General features: G+C 39.0%; 1 protein-coding gene across 4 annotated transcripts; it reads left to right on the top strand.

Moving 5' to 3' along the window:
* Positions 1-64: 64 nt before the first annotated feature.
* LOC117303690 (DNA repair and recombination protein mus-11-like) lies at positions 65-22,751 on the top strand. 4 transcript variants are annotated; one of them, XR_004520532.1, is made up of 13 exons: positions 65-210; positions 2,229-2,330; positions 3,716-3,809; positions 4,198-4,265; positions 4,733-4,851; positions 5,657-5,732; positions 8,125-9,098; positions 9,659-9,900; positions 10,546-10,686; positions 10,855-11,211; positions 17,554-17,637; positions 21,734-21,854; positions 22,671-22,751. XR_004520532.1 is itself a non-coding variant. In XM_033787965.1 (11 exons), the coding sequence occupies exons 1-11, from the start codon at positions 154-156 to the stop codon at positions 17,580-17,582; spliced, it is 2,259 nt and encodes a 752-aa protein (XP_033643856.1). In that variant the 5' UTR covers positions 65-153; the 3' UTR covers positions 17,583-17,866. The 4 variants fall into 4 exon arrangements, 2 of the variants coding, with proteins under 2 accessions (XP_033643856.1, XP_033643867.1); XR_004520533.1 differs by lacking the exon at positions 65-210 and adding an exon at positions 495-509; XM_033787965.1 differs by lacking the exons at positions 21,734-21,854; positions 22,671-22,751 and having other exon boundaries at positions 17,554-17,866.
* Positions 22,752-23,725: the final 974 nt, after the last annotated feature.

Below are 23,725 nucleotides of genomic sequence, written 5' to 3'. Positions count from 1 at the left end.
GCTATTCACTTATTATTAAAGTAAAGTGCGACCTCTATTGTTCAAAAATAGCCAACAAATAACAATGGCGGTGAATTTAACGATCTTTCTGCCACTGACAAAGTGACAGAACGTACTTCATAGAGCTGGTTTTGTTTCAAACTTAGTGTAAAGATGACGATGACATCAACAGCAAATGAGAAGAATAACTATCCTACATGCTTTGGACAGGTTTGGACTTAATTTCATAAGTGTTTTAGAATGTATTGACTACGTACAGCTAGTATTTATTATTAGTAATTTTTGAGTGTTGTCTTTTTGTGTGTTGTTGTGTACGGAGCCCGGGGGGGGGGGGGGAGGGGATCAATTGGTTCAAACGGATTACTAAACCGTTTGCAACCGTTCGTTCGCATGGATTAATAATTAATAATAATCTGTCTAACAAATTAAATAAATAGCAATCCATTCGACACTAGACGACAGTTTAGCCAAGGCGTGAGATGGCGGAGGGCCACGACATTAGTTAAACTGTGCGAATGGATTACTAATTCGTTCTAAACGGATTGCAAATCCATTTCATAGCAATTAACAATAGTGTCTATTCAAATCAATTCAATTCAATTCAAAAATGGTCTTTAAAACATGACTCGCAGTTAAAAAACTGAATTGCAATAGGCCTTTATAAAGATAACTGCTAGGCCTAAGTTAAGTGAACTGTAATTCTGATATATTTCTTACATGTGTAGGACTGTAGTGAATTCCATTAACAACAGCTGCCAAGCATGTGTTAGCTTTTTGTGCTCGCACTGGAGACTTTTACCATTCCCCTATTGTATATGACCAGTTGGGAATGTCAGCTGTAAATGGTGAACAATGAACTCCAAACCCCCCCCCCCCCCCCCAGTGTAGTATAAAGGCCTATTGCAAGCTCTTTTGTGTTTGCCTATTGAGCAGGCCCTAATCTTTTTCCTTAGTGTACATAGCCAAATAAAAGCAAATGCAGACAATAAGTGACTCTCACTCTTCTCCAGCTTTTGGTACAGACAGGTTGTATCTCTCTAACTTATATAGTCGTAGTATTTATTAAGGTTAATTTATTATGGATGTCCAAAGGCTGACTGGAAACTGAATTGGTAGTACACTACTCCTATACAGCAGCCTTTCAGCTGGAGGACACCATTAGGGTACAAAGTAATATCTCTTAATAATTAAATATAAATAGTAGCTCAGTAATTGTATTTGTGAGATCTTAAATATTTCGAAACAGGTCAACTCGTACCCAAGTCAACTCGTACCCAAAATATTATACCCAAGTCAACTCGTACCCAAGTCAACTCGTACCCAGGTCAACTCGTACCCAAGTCAACTCGTACCGTATAACGTCTGTTGTATGCCGATACGGAGAATCCGTGCGGCGTGATTTTATAAGCGACGGGAAATAAAATTGATGTTCTACTCACTTTTATTAAAAATAATACCTTCTCACGAATTACGTTTTAAATAATGCTAGATTTCATCTCTCTTATGCCTTTTTTCTCTTTTTTCTTTTTTTCGGTGTTTGGTGCTTATAAAGACATATGAGACATAAAAAGGGTTAACTTTTTTTAAGTTCTTCTCTTTTTTGCTTAAAAACAAACTCATTCAATATAAAAACATACAATGTATAGTACGCAAACGTTCCATGTTTTTCTTGTTAAAGGGTTCCCATTAGAAAATTTCATGATAAAAATGTATTCAATTGATTCATCTGCGTATGTTCTGATTATCTTTTTACATGTATCTGCAACATGAAAAAAAGAAATCATTACAACAATGAATAAAAAAATGTATGATTTACATAACAAAAATTAAATAAACCACAATATTTATCAGTATGAGTTGAAACTCCAAAAGTTAGTAAAAATTTATTTGGGTATGAGTTGACTTGGGTACGAGTTGACTCGGGTAAGAGTTGACTTGGGTACGAGATGACTTGGGTACGAGTTGACTTGGGTACGAATTGACTTGGGGTACGAGATGATCCGAATCCTAAATATTTGAATGAAGTCAAAGCTGACCAGCGCCGCCAAATGAAGCTTAATTCCGCCCAGACTCAGAAATAGGGTAAGTGTATATAATTGTAACTAAATACCCTATACATGTAAGACTCCATCATGATCTGCTCTGATGACAAAGTATTACCATATGACACAAGCGCTGCTGTCTTTATTTGTCAATAATTTTTCTGTTTTCTTTTGTAAAAAATGTAGGTTAATTTCAGTCAGGAGGAGCATGCAGCCATACAAGGAGCTCTGAGACAGAGGTTAGGGCCAGAGTTCATCAGTCAAAGGTCGGGAGCAGGAGGTCAAAAGGTAGGTTTGAACTGCATACATTATTTCGTGTATGTGCTCACTGTAGTGTAAGTTTGTACTGCAGAGTAAGTAAAGTATTCAAAAACTACCTCAATCAGTTGAATCTGTTGAATCAGTTATTCATTCATTCATTCATTCATTTTTATTAAAAAACCAACTGGCAGCACGAAGCTGAATAATGTGGCATCACAAGATAACAATATTGATAAAAATAGCACAGATAAAAAAACAAAAAAATTGCACCACCGCGGGGTACAAAGGAACATTATATAAGAAGACGCCAATAAGTAAAAATAAATATTAGATTAAACCACTAAGTTAGGCCCTTGTGTTATTGTATTTGAGCTATATCAATGCCATAAAATCTCCAACATGTTCCAGTTTTTATAAATGTTCTGTCTTTTCTTGCATTTTATTTATTTCATGTGCTTTGTCCCTGACTGAGAGACTTAGAAGTCTCCTTCCATTTTATTTAAAAAGCAATTGTAATCGCCATCGTACATTTCTTCACAGGGTTTATAAATTATGTTATTAAGTTTTGAATGTACAATTTGATACTTAAAATATAAACTCTTATCAGTTAATAGATTGTTGGACCAGTTGTTTCACTATCCAAACCAATTTACATGTTTCACTGAAAATGCATACAGTGTGCAAGTGTAAACTTGATCCAATGGTAAAGCTACAGATATAGAGTGTGTACAATTGGCACTTGTGAGAAATAGATTCTAGTTGATGCCTTTTCCCAATTTCAACAGAATTTGTCTAATAAAGTGTGTGCTTGGAAGACGCAAACTTGCCATCACATAGATGAAAGACTTTGCCCTTGTTCTGGCAAAACCATCAGACGCATGCAGGCCTAATACTTCCTGTGGGCAACAAAGGCGATTGCCTCCATGCCCCCTGGGCCGATTTCACAAAGCAATAAAATTCATCGCAACACAAATTTTCAGTATCACCATAGTGATTTGTATTGTGACATCACACTTTACTAAGCAACTACGATTGATTTGCAGTTACGATCAATTTTAGATCTGTGTGAAATCGGCCCCTGGTCATTGCCTTGGTGCCATGGAAATGCTACCGTAGAAAATTACAATTTCCTCATAGGGTGCCCTTTGCCAAGGAGAAAATGCCTTGGTGCCCTTGACCTTTTAAAAACGAAGCATACAGGCCTGTACAGCGAGTTTTACAACAAAATTATATAAACCTCTACAATATAAAGTAAACCTTTAAATTCTGGTGCTTTATCTACACACCAAGCAGGAAACGTCTGTCCAGTTTCCATGATTTTAAATTTGTATACAATCTAATCCTTGCCCCTTACTTCTGTGAATTTCTGTGTAATCATGATGTGTTAAAAATTTGTGTTATCTTAACCACAGCTTGCGTACATTGAAGGATGGCGTCTGATCAGCTTAGCAAATGAAATGTTCGGCTTTAACGGATGGTCTCACTCTGTCACGCATCAAAACATAGGTATTGTTTGGTACCTGCTATCTTTTAGAATAATTGTCATTGTTTTTCAAACAAGTTGTCTGGATTCCATGATGTTGTATTGAAAATAGACTGGTCCCTCCAATATAAATTCCTGTTTAATCTTTTTTTTAAACAAGGCATCAGAGAGAGCGCACACCTTTTTCTACTACATTTTAGTCTTTAGACGATAGACCTCCCATCCTCCAAAATACCCCCCCCCCCCCAATGTTAACTGAACACCGAGATACGTTTTTCCTTGTATGGACTTTATAAAAGTTTCAAGTTCTCCCCACACCTTCACAACTGCGGTACTTGCAACTACCTGCATAATGAATTTATAATAAAAGCTGTCTCCCTTATATACATTGTAAATTTTCTTCTACTGCAGACTTTGTCGACCAAGCCGGCTCCAAGTACTTTGTTGGTGTTAGCGCTTTTGTAAAGGTGCAACTAAAGGTAGCTGAAACTTCCTTGACTTTGATTTTTTAACACTCTCCTTCTCCTTGACCAGCGAGTTGACCAACCATTTGAAGCCATTACAAGTTGTGTATAGTGGCACAACTGTGCTCAGAGTTTACTGTACGTGTAGATGAGTTTACCCCAGGCTATGGTATCATATTGAAGGCTGGCATAGTTAACCTATCTTTCAACAGTACAGTGGATGATATTGTATGGTCAGATAGTAGGAGGGATGACTGTGTACTGTGTAGATGCATTCATCACCACACCATATCATTTGACAGGCTGTCACAGTTTCAACAACAAAAAACTGCATTTGGTTATGGTCACATAGTGAAATAGGAGCATTGACTACATTGTATGCTACCATATGAGAGTCTAAAATATAGAATATCTAACATTCTTGCCTTCAGAAATGCCTGTTAATTATTATTTAGATTTTTGGGTGATGTCTTTCTCGGTAGGATGGTGTGTTTCATGAGGACGTCGGGTATGGAGTAAGTGAAGGGATGAGATCCAAGGCATTATCCATTGAGAAAGCCAGGAAGGAGGCTGTCACTGATGGCTTGAAGAGAGCTCTCAAGTAAGTGTCTCCCATCACCAACAGATCTTTATCATTCTACAAGACTATTTAAGATGTTCTTTAAAGGCAGTGGACACTATTGGTAATTACTCAAAATAATTATCAGCATAAAACCTCACTTGGTTTACGAGTAATGGGGAGCTGTTGATAGTATAAAACATTGTGAGAAACGGCTCCCTCTGAAGTGACATAGTTTTCGAGAAAGAAGCAATTTTCCACAAATTTGATTTTGAGACCTCAGATTTAGAAATTGAGGTCTCAAAATCAGGCATCTGAAGCACACTTCGTACGACAAGGGTGTTTTTTCTTTCATTATTATCTCGCAACTTCGACAACCAATTGAGCTCAAATTTTCACAGGTTTTTTATTTTATGCATATATGTTGAGATACACCAAGTGAGAAGACTGGTCTTAGACAATAACCAATAGTGTCCAATGTCTTTAAAAAGGAAAGTGCATAATTGTATCTATTTATTTATTTATTTAGTTATTTACTTCATATTAATTTTCTTTCCCCCCAATTTTTTTAAATTATTTATCACGGATCTACCTTTTTTTCTTCTATTGTTTACTTTTTATTTAATTTATTTTATTAGGGCCTACTTCTTTTTGTTCATCTTCTTGTTTTTGTTTCTTTTGTAATTTTTTTTCTTTTTTTTTCTTGGTCAAATAAATTCCATCTCTCTCCAAAAAAGAGAAACAAAATGAACGTTTCAATTTGACACTGTGAAAGAAATGACATCAAGTTTATATTTTGTTTCCTTGGTAATATAACCAGTTAATGCTGATTTTTGTTCTACTGCAGGAGTTTCGGAAACGGACTTGGCAACTGTCTGAATAACAAAGTGTATCTAAGATGTATTGGTAAAGCTCCTAAACCAGTGAGTATAGACAATGTGCAGGGTTAAAGCTAGGCAAGTTTTAGTGGTGGGCAATAAATCAATTTTTTTTTCAAGTCCACCAAGGGCGAGCGGATCAACAACATTATTTTTTGTTTAAAGGCAGTGGACACTATTGGAAATTATTCAAAATAATTATAAGCGTAAAACCTTATTTGGTAACAAGTAATGGGGAGAGGTTGATAGTATAAAACACTGTGAGAAACGGCTCCCTCTGAAGTAATGCAGAGATACCAACATACACGATTTGGGCGTAGCAAATACGATTTCGAGCCGTGACTACGACGCTACGATAATACTCAATAAAACACGCTAAACAAGCCGCCCAATATAATTTTATTACATCGTACAATACATGCAAACAACTAATGAACTATTAAGTGGAAATAAAAATTAAGAAAAATATCAAAACAATTGTAACAGAAAAGAAATAAACACTTTTAATTTTAGAACGCAGTGTTGAATAATAGCGGCGAATTCACTCGAACAATGTACTCGACATAATGATTGTTGCGTGCCCTCCCCCGCTGGCTGGCCGGCTGAGTGTGCATTTTTTACGCTAGTGCATTTCTGCAAGATCGTACCCATTGATCTCTATTACACGATGGGGAATAGTGCACACGTGCGTGGGGAATGAGGTTGTGTGTGAGCTAACGTGTCACAGTAACCTCATTCCTCATGTATCCACTATTATTGTGCCCACGCTGGCTGTACATGTACTTCATCGAAGCTTGGCAAAAAAAGTACGAAATAATGGCGACAAAAAAAGGAGACCATCTGAACAAAAATACCTTCAACTGAGTGGCCTGTGAGGTCTAAGCTAGACAGTTTCCATGTTTTCCTACCAGTAATTGTAGCGTCGATGTCCAGACAATGCCCAAAATACGGACACGTATTTTTTGCCCAAAATCCGGACACGTTTTTTTATTTTTTATTTTTTTTTTCTCTCTCTCCCAATAGCTTGTTGTGGCGTTTCTGATCATTAAAACAAAAACATTTAAGGAAGACCACCCTTTTTTATGTTACATTTAAGTAAGGCCACCTTTTTTTATGACACATTTATTTTTGAAACATAGTCAGAAGATGAGGGAAATCAGGGTTTTTTCAATTTTTTTTTCACTGGCCACTATAAACATTTGTAGCTGTTCTGTTGATGCATACAGGTAATTGTTATTTCACAACAATGCCTGAAAATGAGCTAATTAGCATTGTAGAGAGTAATAGAAAGATCGGTATAGGGAGCCCAAGCTGCGCTCGCCCTAAACATTTGGGAGATGCTACTCTTTTTTAAAAATCAATGTTGGCATCTCTGGTAATGTAGTTTTCCAGAAAGAAGTAATTTTCCACGAATTTGATTTCGAGACCTCAAGTTTAGAATTTGAGGTCTCGAAATCAAGCATCTGAAAGCACACAACTTTGTGTTACAATGGTGTTTTTTTCTTTCATTATTATCTCGCAACTTCGATGACCAATTACGCTCAGATTTTCACAGGTTTGTTATTTTATGCATATGTTGAGATACACCAAGTGAGAAGACTGGTCTTTGACAATTACCAATAGTGTCCAGTGTCTTTCATTATGGGGCCATTTTTGCTGAATTACAATCATCAGGTCAGCTAGATGCAAGGTTTCCAAACTGTTCATGTTATGAAATAAGTTGAATTGGGTCTTTTGAGTGTGTTCTTTCTCTTTGACATTTGATACTCATTATCATTTGCTGTGTCTCAGATCAATGCACTGTGGACAATATTTTGAAATATGTGCTGGGCAGCACAATGACTATTTGGCCCAGAGTTCTGGGCAAAAATGTGATTCTAGGGCAGGCGCACCCGGCACCGCCCTTTATGGCTACAAAACTGACAATATGTATAGAAAGTTATCAATTTGTTCACTTGTTGGAAGCAAAACATAATGTCAAAAAGAAAATTGGTTTTGTTATGGAACTGTAGCTGCCCAGAGTTAACTACAATTAAAAGTGAAGAAGAATGTTTGAAACATTAGAAGATTGTGCCAATTCTTTTTTTAGTTCAACTTTGAGCCATTGCTGAGTAGTATTTATAGGCAGCGGACACTATTGGTAATTACTCAAAATAATTATTCGCATAAAGTAATTTTCCACGAATATGATTTCGAGACCTCAGATTTAGAATTTGAGGTCTCAAAATCAAGCATCTGAAAAGACACAACTATGTGTGACAAGGGTTTTTTTTCTTTCATAGTTATCTTGCAACTCCGACGACCAATCAAGCTTAAATTTTCACAGGTTTGTTATTTTATACATATGTGGAGATACACCAAGTGAGAAGACAGGTCTTTGACAATTACCAATAGTGTCCTGTGTCTGTAAGTAAATACTTTGATTTTCCTGTTACAGCCTGATGAGACATTAAGTATCGCTGATATGAAGAGAAACACTGTGGACCAAAAGATCCTTGAAGCACGCTACCGACCTCAGACTAGTGCCACTCCTCTAGGACTTCAACCACCCTCTCGCTCCTTTAACTCCGCATCCAGAGTTGGAACCATTATGGATGAGACTGTACCTCAACAACCAATGATCTCCCCTGTTCACATCGGAGCCAAGACTTCACAGTTTGTTCCACTCAAGAAAAGTACCAATGATTCTGCATCATTTGTACCACCCAAGACACCAGTTTCAAGTCATCTTCCAGCCAAGCACCAACCTCGTACTCCAGTATCACCATCATCTTCACATAGACAAAGTTTACCCGTCAACAGGCAACATGAACAACAGACATCAACCCTATCACCGAGACAATTGAAAGTCGATGCTGCTTCGTTACCCATTGTCAGTGGCCTCAATTCATGTACAAATAAACCAAGTACAGCAGTGGCTGTGTCGGGCCAACTCAAAACTGCGGCAGGGACTATTCTTGCGACGGGACAACACAAAACTCCAGCAGGGCCCCTTTTTGTGTCTGAACAACACAAAACTTCAGTGAAACAACACGTGCCTGCTGCAGTGCGAGAGCATTCTGCTGCCGGACCCATTCAAGCAACAGGGCACCAGAATATGACAGCAGCACAGAGCAGTACTGCAACAGCACAACACATGACATCAACAACTGTGCAAAAGCTACACACCTTAGGAGAACCCATTCCTGCAGCGTTACAACGCAGGGCCTCGTTTGATAAACCAGGAGACACAAAACGGGTTGATAGAGGAGGACACAGTGATGTACAGGTTGACGGAAACACTGAAATAGTTTGCCAAGCTGTGAACATCGAGGGCCAAGGAGAAGGTCAGGTCAGGACAAGAGAAAGAGAGGATCCTACAGAGGTCTTGGACCCTATTCAAGCTGTAGATTCCGGATTGCCATCAGAAACGTAAGAAGACTTTGTATTCATAACGGAATTGCTAAATACAAAATCAGAATTGTCACACAATATAGGTATGCTGTTTTGAGTTTCTGAGAATTATTTCATTTGACACATGTCCCTTAATGCTTAGTCAATATGCCATGGCCGAGAGCCCTAGTGCACCGGACACAAGCTTTGTGTTTCTGATCATCAGAGTGTGTGGGGTCTTGACAGGTCTTGGTCTTGACACTTGTGTTCTTGAGCAAGACACTTTACCTTCGGATTGGACATTTGCTGTAGATTTTGGGCATTGTGAAATGCACATTAAAGAACTTAGTTACACTTACTACCAAGATACAGGGTTTTCCTTGGTGTTTCTAGCAGTGGCTGCAGCAGCTGGTAAACTTATATAAGGTACTACATAAGTTAGTCATATAATTCAGAATTTAAAAATGTGTCTTAAAGGGTCTTTGTTCTAGTGCCTTGAGCTCCTTATTGATCGATAGGAGCGCTTTATAAAACTTCATTATTGTTAATGTTGTTAACAATCATCTTAAGAAATTCACATCTCATGTATTTGATCATAGCAATGCATCATCAGGAGGCAATCTGACCAGAGAGCAACGCAAACTCCGCCAGCTACAGAAGCAGCGAGAGTTCAGGGAGCAGCTCTTGCGCAAACGTCAGGAAGAGTCACATCCTCAGTCTGACCCTGGGACTAGAGGACAAGATGAGGGCACTGTAGCACCACAACAGAGAGACATCGTCGATGATCAGCATGTTGCTTCTGTCAGGAAAGAAGAGCAGATATCATACCATGAAGAGGAGGGTGAGGCACAACCTCGTTCCCAGTGGTGATCGATCTCATCGCGCAATTTTTTCCCAGCATGCCTTGCTCGATCATAACCCCTGGAGTTGGCAAATTTAAATGTGCTATATGCTAGCACATTTAAATAAGCCATTAATGAGCGTACATATTCATTATGCATTTTTTTTCGTCTTAAAGAATGTTTTTGTTTTAAAAAAAACAGGTTTGTGTCATAAAAAATGCTGATACATTTTGCAGCAGTGTTTCTGACATGAATAACTGCAAATTGCGCTGCATCACCTTGTAAGCCCTAACAAAATGTTTTTATTCACATAATTATGTACCTGTCTCGAACATTATAAGTGCTTTGAGATGCCTGAAGATAAAGAGCCTTGAAAGAACTGCTAATTATTAGTATTGTTAAACCTTTTCCTGGCCAATATCAACAAAAATTCCTTAAATTTACTCCTTTTGACTGTTGAAAAGCTGATTCAACAAGCCGAGCAGGGTGTTAAAATGAATGGATTTTTGTTGAAATAGGCGAGGAAAACCTATATTATAAGTATTATTATTATGTAAGTGGTATGATTATCATAATGTTAGTGACCATAGGATTTTGACTTCATGGCAATGACAGCAGCATGTCTTCTTGTTTACATCCTTTAGTTCCCATGGCAACCTCTACCCCGTTAGATACCGTCTTGCTTACTACCGCAGGTAGTGTGACCTCGGCCGTCAATGCTGACCACTCACCAGCCGCTGCACAGACGCACTTCACTGATATTGAGCACATACTTCTTGCTGATGGTAAGATCAATCTTAACCAATGTTACTTTGAGAGCTCCCAATTTTAAATGATTTTAAACGCTTGAAAACAACAATCAAAACAGTTTACTGACTACAATCATAGGGTTGAAACAGAAAAATATACTCAACAATAATCATATAATTAGTAAAAAATCCGTCCATTTCCAGATGACCCAGAGTTCTGGATCGCCTCACAGAAAGCGATTCCAAATGGTGAGATCCAGCCGAGGACAATACCCCAACAATACCCCACCCCATCAAAAGGGCAACCTGGACACTGCAGGCAAAGGGTACCGAGAAGTTCCCCCCGAACCCACAAACCCAGAGCAACGCCCCAGAAAACAGTTGTTCATAACACAAGAGGGCAGGCTATCTCCATCGCCCCATCTGCCAATCAGATGGGGAGGGTACAGCAACCAGCCAATGGGAGAGCAGGAGGCTCTGATGGTGCTGGGTCAGTAACAAGACACAGGCTTGGTGGAAAGGAGAGTGTTTCACACCCAAGAGATAACGAACGTTCAGCAGGTAAGACCACAGACATAAAGAACCTATAGACGGACAGTAGGGGGCACCAAACTGTACTTTTGTACTTTCTCAAACCGTGGGCAGAAGTTGACTTGCTGATTTTAGTACACGTTATGGTATAACCTTGAGGCAGTGCCCGCACCGTCTTAATTATATTTTATAATTTGCATGAGATGATGACCCGATGCAGGATTGTAGCCTTAATAGTCCAGCTGCTAAGGCCCATATGTGGACAAATTGTGCACTTTGTGGTAAAAGTATGAAACTTCCTACAGTTGTTACATACACCCTAAAGATCATTTTAAGACTTGGACCCATCTTGGATCTCACCCATTTTAGGGGTGGGGCTACGTTTTAAGGAAGTGGGGGGTAACAAATTTAATATGTCAGTTTTGACTATTTGAAAAACAATTCTGCTCATTTTTTTAGACTAAAATACATGATAACAGTTCAATAATTATTTGAAAATTAATAACTGTCTTGAATTCTGCCCATTTTGTGGGCGGAGTCATATTTTTAAGAAAGAAGGGGGGTAAAAAATGTAATAATGTTAATTTTGACTAAGTTTGCTTTTCTCTGCTCATTTTTTTTTAGACTAAAATACATAATAACAGTTTAATAATTATTTAAAAATTAATAACTGTCTTGAATTCTGCCCCTTAGTGGGCGGAGTCGTATTTTTAAGAAAGTGGGGGGTAAAAAATGTAATATGTTAATTTTGACTAAATTTGCTTTTCTCTGCTCATTCTTTTAGCTTTTAGACTAAAATACATAATAACAGTAAAATAGTTATTTAAATATTAATAACTGTCTTTATTCCTGCCCCTTTTGTGGGGGGAGTCACATTTTTTTAAAGTGGGGATAAAATAAAACATGCCATTCTAGCCCCTTGATTGTTGTACTGATACATGCAAAACCGTGTAAATACATGTATAGACATTTAATTACAATATTTCTACATTTTCAGTATGCACTACATAGTTGTTTGCAGTAACAGCGTTTACAATTTACTCACAGCACTTCTTTGCTCCCTCTTGAGAGTAAAGGATTGGGTGCTAAACAAATCGAACCAGCAGTGATGCCTTAATGTTGAGTATTCTTATACAGTTTTTGCCTCTCCAAATTCCCACAAGAGCTCATTCGAACTGATGATGTGGCCCGACTCTACCCATCAGCCCCCAAAATGCTATACAGATACCTCAACCAGCAACACCCAAGCATCAAGTTCACCGTGTTCACCATGGGACAAGGGCAGTCTGGCAATAGCTGTCTATGCCTGATCCCCACCACAAAGAAACAAGACAACACCCTCCACCACAGTTTCCAATGAAAAATAACCAACATTGACCGTTGTACACCAGTTCTTCTTTCATTACCCTAGCATCTAAACACACCCTCTTGTTCAAGGTTCCTACAACTTGTGTCTATGGTGTTCAATATATAGGACAGGATAGCCTTTGTCGGAGTTGTGAGTTGGTCTGTTGGAGTTGTGGGTTTGCCAGTCTGAGTGATTCAATGCCGCCGTTCTGCTTTCTTTTGTCATGTCGCTCGCCTGGCTGACAACACCCCAGCTAAAAACGCTCTTTGCATCGCCAGCAAATCCAGGGGAGGCCTAGCACCAGCTGCTGGCTGGAAAATATCCAGAGGCCGTCCAAGATCATCTTGGGGTAAACGACTGCCTGGCCTAGTGAAATCGACCACAAAGCTCTATAGGACGTGGACACAGGAGATCGGTGCGACTGACCTTTGCTGTCTCTGCAGTTGATTAATTGAGTCAGAGTGAAGAGAAATGGCTAGTTGGAGTGACAAGTTAGTGCGGAACCGGTTCAGGAGGTACATTTTGCCATTGGGAAGGTCTATCCCCGGGAACTGGATGGTGCGATCCTTTTTCATCAGGAACTTGTGCCGACCTTGCCACTGCGTGCGCCGCTCTTCTGCTTTAGCTTTAGAGAACCATCACTGATATGGCACACTCTCTTTGGATCATCTGAACAGGGAAATTTGCCTTTACTCAGGATGGGTAGCCAATCAGTCTTTGTGCAGCTAACAGCACCAGCGATGGTCCTCACGGTGCTGTTCAATTGAATATCGAGTAGGCTTGAGAGTTTCTCCAATTGGGATCACAATACTCAGCCCCCAGTGGCAGATAGCTAGCGCCGATGAGCAAAGTGTTTCGGCATTTGCTACCAAGAATTTACCAGTGAGATTGTGGATCATATTGTTTCTGGTCCCAATTTTGACAGTCACCTTCTGCAGAGGAGTTTTAAAGGCAATTGTAGGGTCACCGCAATGGTATGGACAGCTACAGTTTCAACCAGATTAACACCACCAAGCCGCCCCAAACTTAACTATATGTTCCCATACCCAAGGTCAACCACATACCACTACTCACTTTCTTCCGTGTATGTTCCATCAAGCAGGCATAAGGCCAATATACCCTCCGCTCACAAGAAACTTCATCATAAAACGAGGGATTCTTTTACCACCGAATTGACTATAGTGCTGCAGAGCTCATCACTCTCATTCAGCCTTTTATCTTTGTAATCGAGAAGCCAAATGCCAACTGAACGTCTCCTGGTATGGGGCTCTTCTTGAAAACTGTGTTTATACAGTGTATCTAGGTGTCACCCTAGACCGCTGCCTCTCCTTTAAGACCCATGTTGCGAAGACCAAAGCCAAAGTCTGTGCAAGAAACAACATTGTCAGCAAACTTACTGGAACAAGATGGAGTGCCAGCCCAGACACTCTTCGATCAACAGCCTTAGCCCTTTGTTTTTCATCTGCAGAGTATGCGTGCCCAGTCTGGGAAAGATCTACCCACGCTAAGAAGATTGATCCAGCCATCAATGCTACATGCCGACTCATCACGGGATGCCTCAGACCAACACCAACTGATAGCCTGTACAAACTTTCTGGTATAGCCAGACGACGAGCGAAACCCTCCATTCAGCCACACACCTGCTAAGAATAGACTCGGTCCAGGAAAAGCTTCCTCAACAAAGTCAAACCAAGTGCAGAAGCCGGGGCTCTTCGAACTGCCATGTGACATGAGAGACTTGGTAAACTTCCACCTAGAACATCCATGGACATACGTGCTTCGGAAGAACTCCCCCCTGATGCTGACTCAGGTTGGGCTGAATAGAAGTCCCTCAATAGACTTGGAACATCAACTGGCCGGTGCAACGTGTCTCTCAAGAAGTGGGGATATCTAGACTCTGAAGACGTTACCTGCATATGTAAGACAGAGCCACAAACTATGGAGCAGGAATACAGAACAGAGGACCTTGCAGAGTACAGCGATCTTGCTAGGAACTGTGTCCAGTTCTGGCTGAAACACAATATATAGTGTGTGTGGACACGATAAGAAGAACAAGAAGCCTTGGCACCGCGAATGCATTAGAGGACATTGAAGTTACCAGCAGGACACCCTTCTTCAAAACATCAGCCTCCACCTAAGTGACATTTGGCTCCTACTCTTCCTGACCAATGGATATCGACCCTCTATCCACAGCACATTTCCTAATCCCCCATTAACTTGGGTCGTACTGGTAGATTTCAATGGCCTCTCTAATGGCCTCATCAAATACCAACTCACCACTTTTCCTTTTCCCTGTACATGTTACCTATTTCAGTATTCCGACATGTATGCTACAGATCAGTGATCATTCCAACACATCCCAACCGAATAACTACACTGTATGAGTGGATTCTTCGCCATATGTTTAACTGCAAACCTGTCTCAAAATTGCAAAAAAAACTGCTAATATAAATGTTACTTGTTGTTCTGGCCTGCATGGCATGGTGCCAGGGCACAGTGTGCGGGTATACTGGTGTGATTTGAGAGCTTGAGTTTGCCATAGCCATAGTATACATAACCGACGATTTTACAGTACATGTATGTCTGATGTCATTACTATGACAGAGTATCAGATTTTGCCGGCCCAGGGCATACTTTTATTCCTGTATTGTTGATGAGATTGTTGGCTGCTTGTGCATTCTTGGCTGTATTACACATGTGTAATTTAGCGAACCCTCGTTTATTACTCTGGCCCCGCCCACAAAAGAGGGGATAAATAAAGAAACTATTTAAACTCATGGAAAAAATGTGTTCTTTTATAGTATTTCTATTCAAATAACATAAATCAGCTTAAAAAAACAATTAAAAAACAGTAATAGTTCACTAAAGATAACACTTTTTTTTAAAAACGCCCACTTTTAGAAATATTGAAACTCCGCCCACAAAAGGGCCCTTTTTTTTACTAATTTATGTTTTAACTCATAATTTTATTATGATTTTCAAGTTTATATTTCTGGTCAAAAGAACAACAAAAAATTTATTCTAAGTATGATTTTGCCCAATATTTATATCAAAGACCCCCTTTTTATGCAAATGAAGCTCCGCCCCTAAATAGGCGAGACCTAAGGTGGGTCCCGGTCTTAAATTGATTATTAGCCCAATACCAACCATCATAGCAAATTTCATGCTTTTACCACAAAGTGCACAATTGTTCACCTTAGCAGCTGCACTATATAATATGTAATTGACAACACTTCATAAATAATCCATAATATGGATTATTTATGTCTGCAAATGTTGGGCGTTGAGGTTGAACTGTTAAAATGTCATGTTTACAACTTTTTTTTCCCGGGAATTTTTTTTTTGGAGAAAGTTCAGAAAGAGGAGGAGAAACAGCAAACAACTAATGACAGAAAAGGTATCTAGCTAATGATCTTACATGTACATTGTTTCTTAGACTTTGGTGATTTGTTTACCGGAATACCCAGGTAAAACACACATTTTCTGTCTCCAACTCTTTACTCGCCCATTGCTTTACACATGTTTTTGCTTGCGTTTTCACAGATTTTGCCCATGGTTTAGGTATAGTCGGGTGCTGTTCAAATTACACTATCCAGACGTTGATTTCCATAGGTGCTGTCCGCCTATAGGTTCTTTATGTCTGTGGGTGAGACCGAGGCCCATAGATTTGGCTGTGACCCTCGTGGTCATGAACCCAGTATTGACCTAATCCTCCTGACGTCATAAGACGACACCACATTTATTCTTGGCTTAATAATATTGAAGTCTTATAAAGCGCACGTAGCTACCAAACAAGGTACTCAAGGCACTGAATATATACAAACTTTCAGAAAGATACTTTATTGAAGTGATGAATTCTGAGACCCAATTATGTAGCACCGTATAATGGTTTACAAGTTGCTACGGGGCATACAGCAGCCACAGCCAGGGGCGAACACCGGGGCGAATCCCTCTTCTTTTTGATAAGTGCACTGGGTTCTTTTACATGCATGATAAGTGCACTGGGGTGGATTTCACAAAGAGTTAGGATTAGTCTTATCTCGCGCTAGGACCAGTTAGTCGTCCTAACTTAGGACTATCCATGCAGTTTGTATTTCTCCTAGGACTAGTTCTAAGTTAGGACTAGTCCTAACTCTTTGTGAAATCGACCCCTGGGTTCTGTTGCATGCATTACACAACACATGGGACCAAAGGCTTTGCGTCCCATCCGAAGGCGAAGCAATGGTTACATGTATGTCTTGCTTAAGGACATAGTGCCATGGGATTCGAACCCACACTCTGCTGATCAGAAACATCAGAGTTTGAATTTGGTGCTCTTAACTGCTCGGCCATGACACTTCCACAATTGCTATTGTCCATTTGTTAAAGGCAGTGGACACTATTGGTAATTGTCAAAAACTAGCCGTCACAGTTGGTGTATCTCAACATGTGCATTAAATAACTAACCTGTGAAAATTTGAGCTCAATCGGTCATCAAAGTTGCGAGATAATAATGAAAGAAGAAAACACCCTAGTCACACGAAGTTGTGTGCGTTTAGATGGTTGATTTTGAGACCTCAAGTTCTAAATCTGAGGTCTCGAACTCAAATTCGTTGAAAATGACTTCTTTCTCGAAAACTATGGCACTTCAGAGGGAGCAGTTTCTCACAATGTTTTATACCAACAACCTCTCCCCATTACTCGTCACCAAGAAAGGCTTTATGCTAATAATTATTTTGAGTAACTACCAATAGTGTCCACTGCCTTTAAAGCGCTGTGGTCTATATGAAATGGTGCTATATATAAGCCCAGTGTATGTTTGTACAGGGTGCTGTTTCACAGCCAATTTGACTCCAGGAAATGACAGCTGAGGCCACAGCTAGAGTCAGTGCGTGTGGTTAACACAGACCTTGCAATTGGTTGATGGTCAACTTTAATAAAAACTTGTGTTTTTTAATAATAACATCCAGTGCCCTACACCGTTTGGCCTCAACATTCCACACTCTATTTATTTACTTATTTATTTCTCTTCTTTCTCTTTTCAGTAAAACGAAGGAGGATGGAGTCTTTATAATCCCATGAGGACCAGACTACACATTGACAAGACACAGGAAGCGCTGCATTGAATGGTAAAAACAGAGCTCTCTGTGGTATGGATTTGACGCTCAGACAAACATCTTCCATGTACCAAAGGCAAATGTGGGGTGACAGGCCGAGGGGATAAGAGCACCGAAGCTCTGGTGATTCTGTTCAGCAGAGTGTGGGTTTGAAGCCCGGTCGTGACACTTGTGTCCCTGAGCGAGACACTTCGCTATATTTGCTTCTCTCTACCCAGGGGTAAAATGGGTACCTGTGAGGGCAGAGTTGGTTCTTGTGATGGATCAGCTTAGATGCGCTACATATTTGGCGGCTGCTGTGTGCTCCCCAGGGAGCTGAGATGGTTTAAGGAATGATTTGAGGCCCAGTGACCAGGGGTAATAATGTTGAAGCACCGTGAGCGTCACTGCGTGACGGACCTGAGCGCTATATAAGAAGCCACTATTACTGTTATTATTAAATCAATCCGCTGGGATTCGAACCCATGACCATTGCATTGCTAGAGCAGATATATTACCACTAGACAACCAAGCTAGCCAGGCGGCTCTAGAGAAAGTTTCAATCCTACAGCTGTGTTCTTTTTAGTTTATGCTGATTAAATGCTTAAAGCCATTATACACTTTCGGTACAAAAAAAAATAATAATAATAATTTATAGGGTTTACAGAAGGTAATGGTGAAAGACTTCTCTTGAAATATTGTTCCATGAAATGCTTTACTTTTTGAGAAAACATTAAAACAATATCAATTCTCGATAGCGAGAATTACGGGTTTATTTTAAACACATGTCATGACACGGCGAAACGTGCGGAAACAAGAGTGGGTTTTCCCGTTATTTTCTCCCGACTCCGTTGACCGATTGAGCCTAAATTTTCACAGATTTGTTATTTTATATGTAAGGTGTGAAACATGAAGTGTGGGACATGGACAATACTGTTTACCGAAAGTGTATAATGGCTTTAAAGGCAGTGGACACTATTGGTAATTGTCAAAGACTAGCCTTCACAGTTGGTGTATCTCAACATATGCATAAAATAACAAACCTGTGAAAATTTGAGCTCAATCGGTCATCAAAGTTGCGAGATAATAATGAAAGAAAAATAACCCTTGCAACACGAAGTTGTGTGCGTTTAGATGGTTGATTTCGAGACCTCAAGTTCTAAACTTGAGGTCTTGAAATCAAATTCGTGGAAAATTACTTCTTTCTCGAAAACTATGGCACTTCAGAGGGAGCCGTTTCTCACAATGTTTTATACCATCAACCTCTCCCCATTACTCGTCACCAAGAAAGGTTTTATGCCAATAATTATTTTGAGTAATTACCAGCAGTGTCCACTGCCTTTAATGACAGGGGAATAATGTTTGATGCTGTATGGATTCTCATCACGGCGCAACAGGGATCTAATTGACAGTGACACTCTTTCGTGCATGGACTTATCTAGGATCAGTGTTGTAGTAAAGTACTTCATCAAGTACTGTCGAGTACTATGGTGGCCGAACAGAACTTGAGAACTAGTACAAGGATCAGTGTTGTAGTAAAGTACTTCATCAAGTACTGTCGAGAAATATGGTGGCCGAATAGAACTTGAGCACTAGTACAAGGATCAGTGTTGTAGTAAAGTACTTTATCAAGTACTGTCGAGAAATATGGTGGTCGAATAGTACTTGAGCACTAGTACAAGGATCAGTGTTGTAGTAAAGTACTTTATCAAGTACTGTCGAGAAATATGGTGGTCGAATAGTACTTGAGCACTAGTACAAGGATCTGTGTTGTAGTAAAGTACTTTATCAAGTACTGTCAAGTACTATGGTCGTCGAATAGTATTTGAGCACTAGTACAAGGATCAGTGTCGCAGTAAAGTACTTTATCAAGTACTGTCGAGTACTATGGTGGCCGAATAGTACTTGAGCACTAGTACAATGATCAGTGTTGTAGTAAAGTACTTTATCAAGTACTGTCGAGTACTATGGTGACCGAATAGTACTTGAGCACTAGTACATGGATCAGTGTTGTAGTAAAGTACTTTATCAAGTACTGTCGAGTACTATTGTGGCCGAATAGTACTTGAGCACTAGTACAAGGATCAGTGTTGCAGTAAAGTACTTTATCAAGTACTGTGGAGTACTATGGTGGCCGAATAGTACTTGAGCACTAGTACAAGGATCAGTGTTGCAGTAAAGTACTTTATCAAGTACTGTCGAGTACTATGGTGGCCGAATAGTACTTGAGCACTAGTACAAGGATCAGTGTTGTAGTAAAGTACTTTATCAAGTACTGTCGAGTACTACGGTCGTCGAATAGTATTTGAGCACTAGTACAAGGATCAGTGTCGCAGTAAAGTACTTTATCAAGTACTGTCGAGTACTATGGTGGCCGAATAGTACTTGAGCACTAGTACATGGATCAGTGTTGTACTAAAGTACTTTATCAAGTACTGTCAAGTACTATTGTGGCCGAATAGTACTTGAGCACTAGTACAAGGATCAGTGTTGCAGTAAAGTACTTTATCAAGTACTGTGGAGTACTATGGTGGCCGAATAGTACTTGAGCACTAGTACAAGGATCAGTGTTGTAGTAAAGTACTTTATCAAGTACTGTCGAGTACTATGGTGGCCGAATAGTACTTGAGCACTAGTACAATTAGTGTCTCGGTACCATGTTATCCAAGTACCAAGTAGAAAATGAGGTATAAACAATTTGTTAGTTTCTCGACGAAAATCTATGATTGTGTTGGTAAGGATCTTTTTAAAATAATGAGTACAAAGAAAGGCATACACAATTTGGTTGCTAGTTTCTAGACAACAATTTAATTTCATTTATTTATTTCACTGGTAAAAATGCACGTACAGACATTAAGAACGGTTAAGAAAACAAATACATGGCATATAATTAGGAGAGAGAAGAAAAAAAAGTAGCACCCCCGATGGATTTTTAAAAAGTAAACTAAATTATTAATGAGTTAATCTCCTGATGCCACAATTTAAGAAGAGACAATATAGTAAAATGACATTAGATGGACATTTGCTGACAGTTTAAAAATATACATGTAGAACTATACAAGCAATTAAAACTATAAAAGCACAAAATGCGCAACAACAAAAAAGAGAGAGATATAAATTCAGAGCAAACAACTCGTCTATAATTGTTCTGGGAATGATTTTTTGAAAGATATAAATAAAAATTAAAATATTTGTTCCTTCGTTACAATTGTACAATTGTGTTTGTGTACTACTAAACTCATGTCTGACACGGTGTAAAAGTGACCACAATTTTTTTAGTAATCACCACAGCTGTAATCTTGATTATTTGTGTTAAAAGCGAATCTCAAAAATAGAGTTCCATAAGTTGTACGTGTTCTTTACGTACGATTGCAGATTGTACACTGTGGCAACAGATGTTAGACCAAGTAAAAAATAGAAACATGTTTAGCGTCCCCGCTATTTTTTCTGTTCTTAATATTTTTGTCGTTGATTTTTTTTTTTTTTTTTTCCATTTTTCTTTTAAATGACTTTTGTTTCTAAATGGAAAAAAAAAGGATGTATTTTGACGGTCTCATCAAGAAAATACTTTACTTAAAAAAAAAAAGGTCCTCTTCCTTCCTTTTTTTATTTTTATTTTTTATAAATATGTTTTGTTTTGTTCAATGTCTTGTCCAGCATGTTTTATTTTTTATTGTGAGTTTGAACAGTAGAAAAAGACAACTGATTTTCGAAGTTTTAAAAATAATGGTAGCCGTCTTGACAATAAAAATAAATAAAAGGCACCTCCTCCTACCTTTGATTTTAGAAACCAGGACGCTAAACATGTTTCTTTTTTTACACGGCCTAATATTACTGAATTGCTAAAATGAAAGAAAACAAATAACAAGGCTGATTTTCATATTATAAAACGATCAATACTCACTCAAGAGGCAGTAAACAAACAAAATGAAACCCACAAGCTGCAAGGACCAATTGAATATAAAAGGCTACCTGCTCACACTACACTCTGTCATTTAATTATCATCAAACACAGCAGTTAGACCAAACTTCATCACTGGAAAAGCAAAACTAACTTTCAAAACAATGGCAGCTTTGTTTGTATTTGTCAGAATGTTTGCATTCATTTCAGTACTTGTGACTCTTGCAGTGTTTATGACGAACATCTTTCTTTGGCGTAATTGGGAAGCTTCGATCCACGAGACTACTGACATGTATCGACATGGCTTGTTTATAGATAAACCCTTAAAATGCAAATCCGTATGTAGCAAGTAAGTATGAAATACTTGTATTAATTTTAGGTTGAGAGCTGGCTAAGTTTCATAAAACCATAAGCATAAAAACTTGCTCATACAGAAACTGGTTATCGGGCAAAATTCTTGCGAAATTCCATAAAGTTTGCATTGTTGCAAAATTCTATAAAGTTCGCATTGTATTAAAGTTTGCATTCTTGCAAAATTCCATAAAATTTGGATTGTTGCAACTGGTGCCAAACTATTGTTTTGCTTCAGACATTGCTTATCAGTATTTTCTTCTACTGAACAGCGTGATTTTATGAGATTTTGAAAACTGAAAATAGGGAATGTCCTTTGGCGTAATTCAGAACACACAAATTTCATGGATTTAAATTTGCTACTCTGTTTGGTAATTACGAGAAACCCAATTTTAATTGTCATGTAGTTTTGGGGCTGTGAGTTTCCGTTTACCATTTTTGACATCACTCTTATTGGAACCTTTCTACTTGTAGTTTTTTTGTTTCGCCGACGATCATTAATCTTTTAACACAACAACTAGGTTTCTCCTAAAGACGAGAAGAGTATACTGTTGGAAACATCGATACCAATACGGCTCTTTTCAGAGCCGACACTCCTTCAAAAGAGATTTTACTCGTGGTTATACCCGCAAGTTTACCATTATAGTTACTCTTACAACTTACTAATAACCCACATAAAACAGGCGCATATTAACATGTATCTGGAGGACCATTCAAAGGCGTCTGTCGCTATCTTGGCATAAGAATGAAACTTGAAATTTTATTTTGGAGTAATCTTGAGTCGAATAATTAACAAAGTGTTGTTTTTGTATAGATCGACGGGTTTGTGTGTTCGAATTGATCTGGCCGTCTTTGTCTTAAAGGAAACTTCAAACTCATCCCTTGAGTTTCGAGAGCAATCGACCTATCCGACTATTCGAGTTTCATACCGAATAAACTCTTCGTCTACCGAGCAGCCGAGTGACTGCTATATGGAGGATCACTACCCCGGATTGGAGATGATTCCACGGCAAGCCAGCTGCGCTGTAGTCGGCAACAGTGGTATCCTCAACAATAGTAGCTGTGGAGATGCAATAGACTCGCATGACTTTGTTTTCCGTGTCAATATGCCGACGATAAAAGGCTACGAGAGAGACGTTGGTCGTAAGACCAACATAACGTGTATCAACACCTCCTTATTAAGGACCTACTCTGGGATGTTTAAACGTCACAACTATCCGGTCGTTGGGGATCGTTTTCTAGAAACAGTGCGCCTTTTAGGGAAGTCTGTACTGTGGTATCCGAAGCCACTTGGTCGTGACAATGCTCAAAAATACCGACTTATAATCAATGCGATTAAAAGAGACGGAAATTCGCTTCTTCGTTATGCCTTCAACTGGAAACCCATTCACATCGAAAGGTAACGTATTAACATTTTTAAATAATGTTGTGCCATTTTCATTGAACTATACAAACATATTAATAATATACCACGCCACCAAGTCTGCGCGTAGAAGAGGCTAATTCTGGAAAGATTACACACACCTGTTTCTGTAATTTGAATGACAGAGTTTACCTAAATTTCAGCCAACAATGATTGAGCTAACATATGCACATATAATACCTCTACATGTACATGGCCCAATTTCATGATTCTGCTTACCGCCGAATTATGTGCTTACGATCTCGATTCCCCGCTTTGTGCAAGCGCCGAATTTCTGCGCTAGCCTTTTTAACCTTCTGTTAAAGGCAGTGGACACTATTGGTAATTACTCAAAATATTCATCATCATAAATTTTTTCTTGATCACAAATAATGGGGAGAGATAGATGGTATAAAACATTGTGAGAGACAGCTCCCTCTGAAGTGACGTAGTTGTCGAAAAAGAAG

Source organism: Asterias rubens, chromosome 2 (genome assembly GCF_902459465.1).
Source record: "Asterias rubens chromosome 2, eAstRub1.3, whole genome shotgun sequence".
NCBI classification, from domain to species: Eukaryota; Metazoa; Echinodermata; class Asteroidea; order Forcipulatida; family Asteriidae; genus Asterias; species Asterias rubens.
This window is presented reverse-complemented; position numbering and strand designations above follow the sequence as displayed.

Coding starts and splice junctions, on each gene's coding strand:
- LOC117303690 (XM_033787965.1), top strand. CDS start 154: ATGACGATGACATCAACAGCAAATGAGAAGAATAACTATCCTACATGC. Junction 3,810..4,197: donor TGTCACGCATCAAAACATAG/GTATTGTTTGGT, acceptor CTTCTACTGCAG/ACTTTGTCGACCAAGCCGGC. Junction 10,687..10,854: donor GCACATACTTCTTGCTGATG/GTAAGATCAATC, acceptor GTCCATTTCCAG/ATGACCCAGAGTTCTGGATC.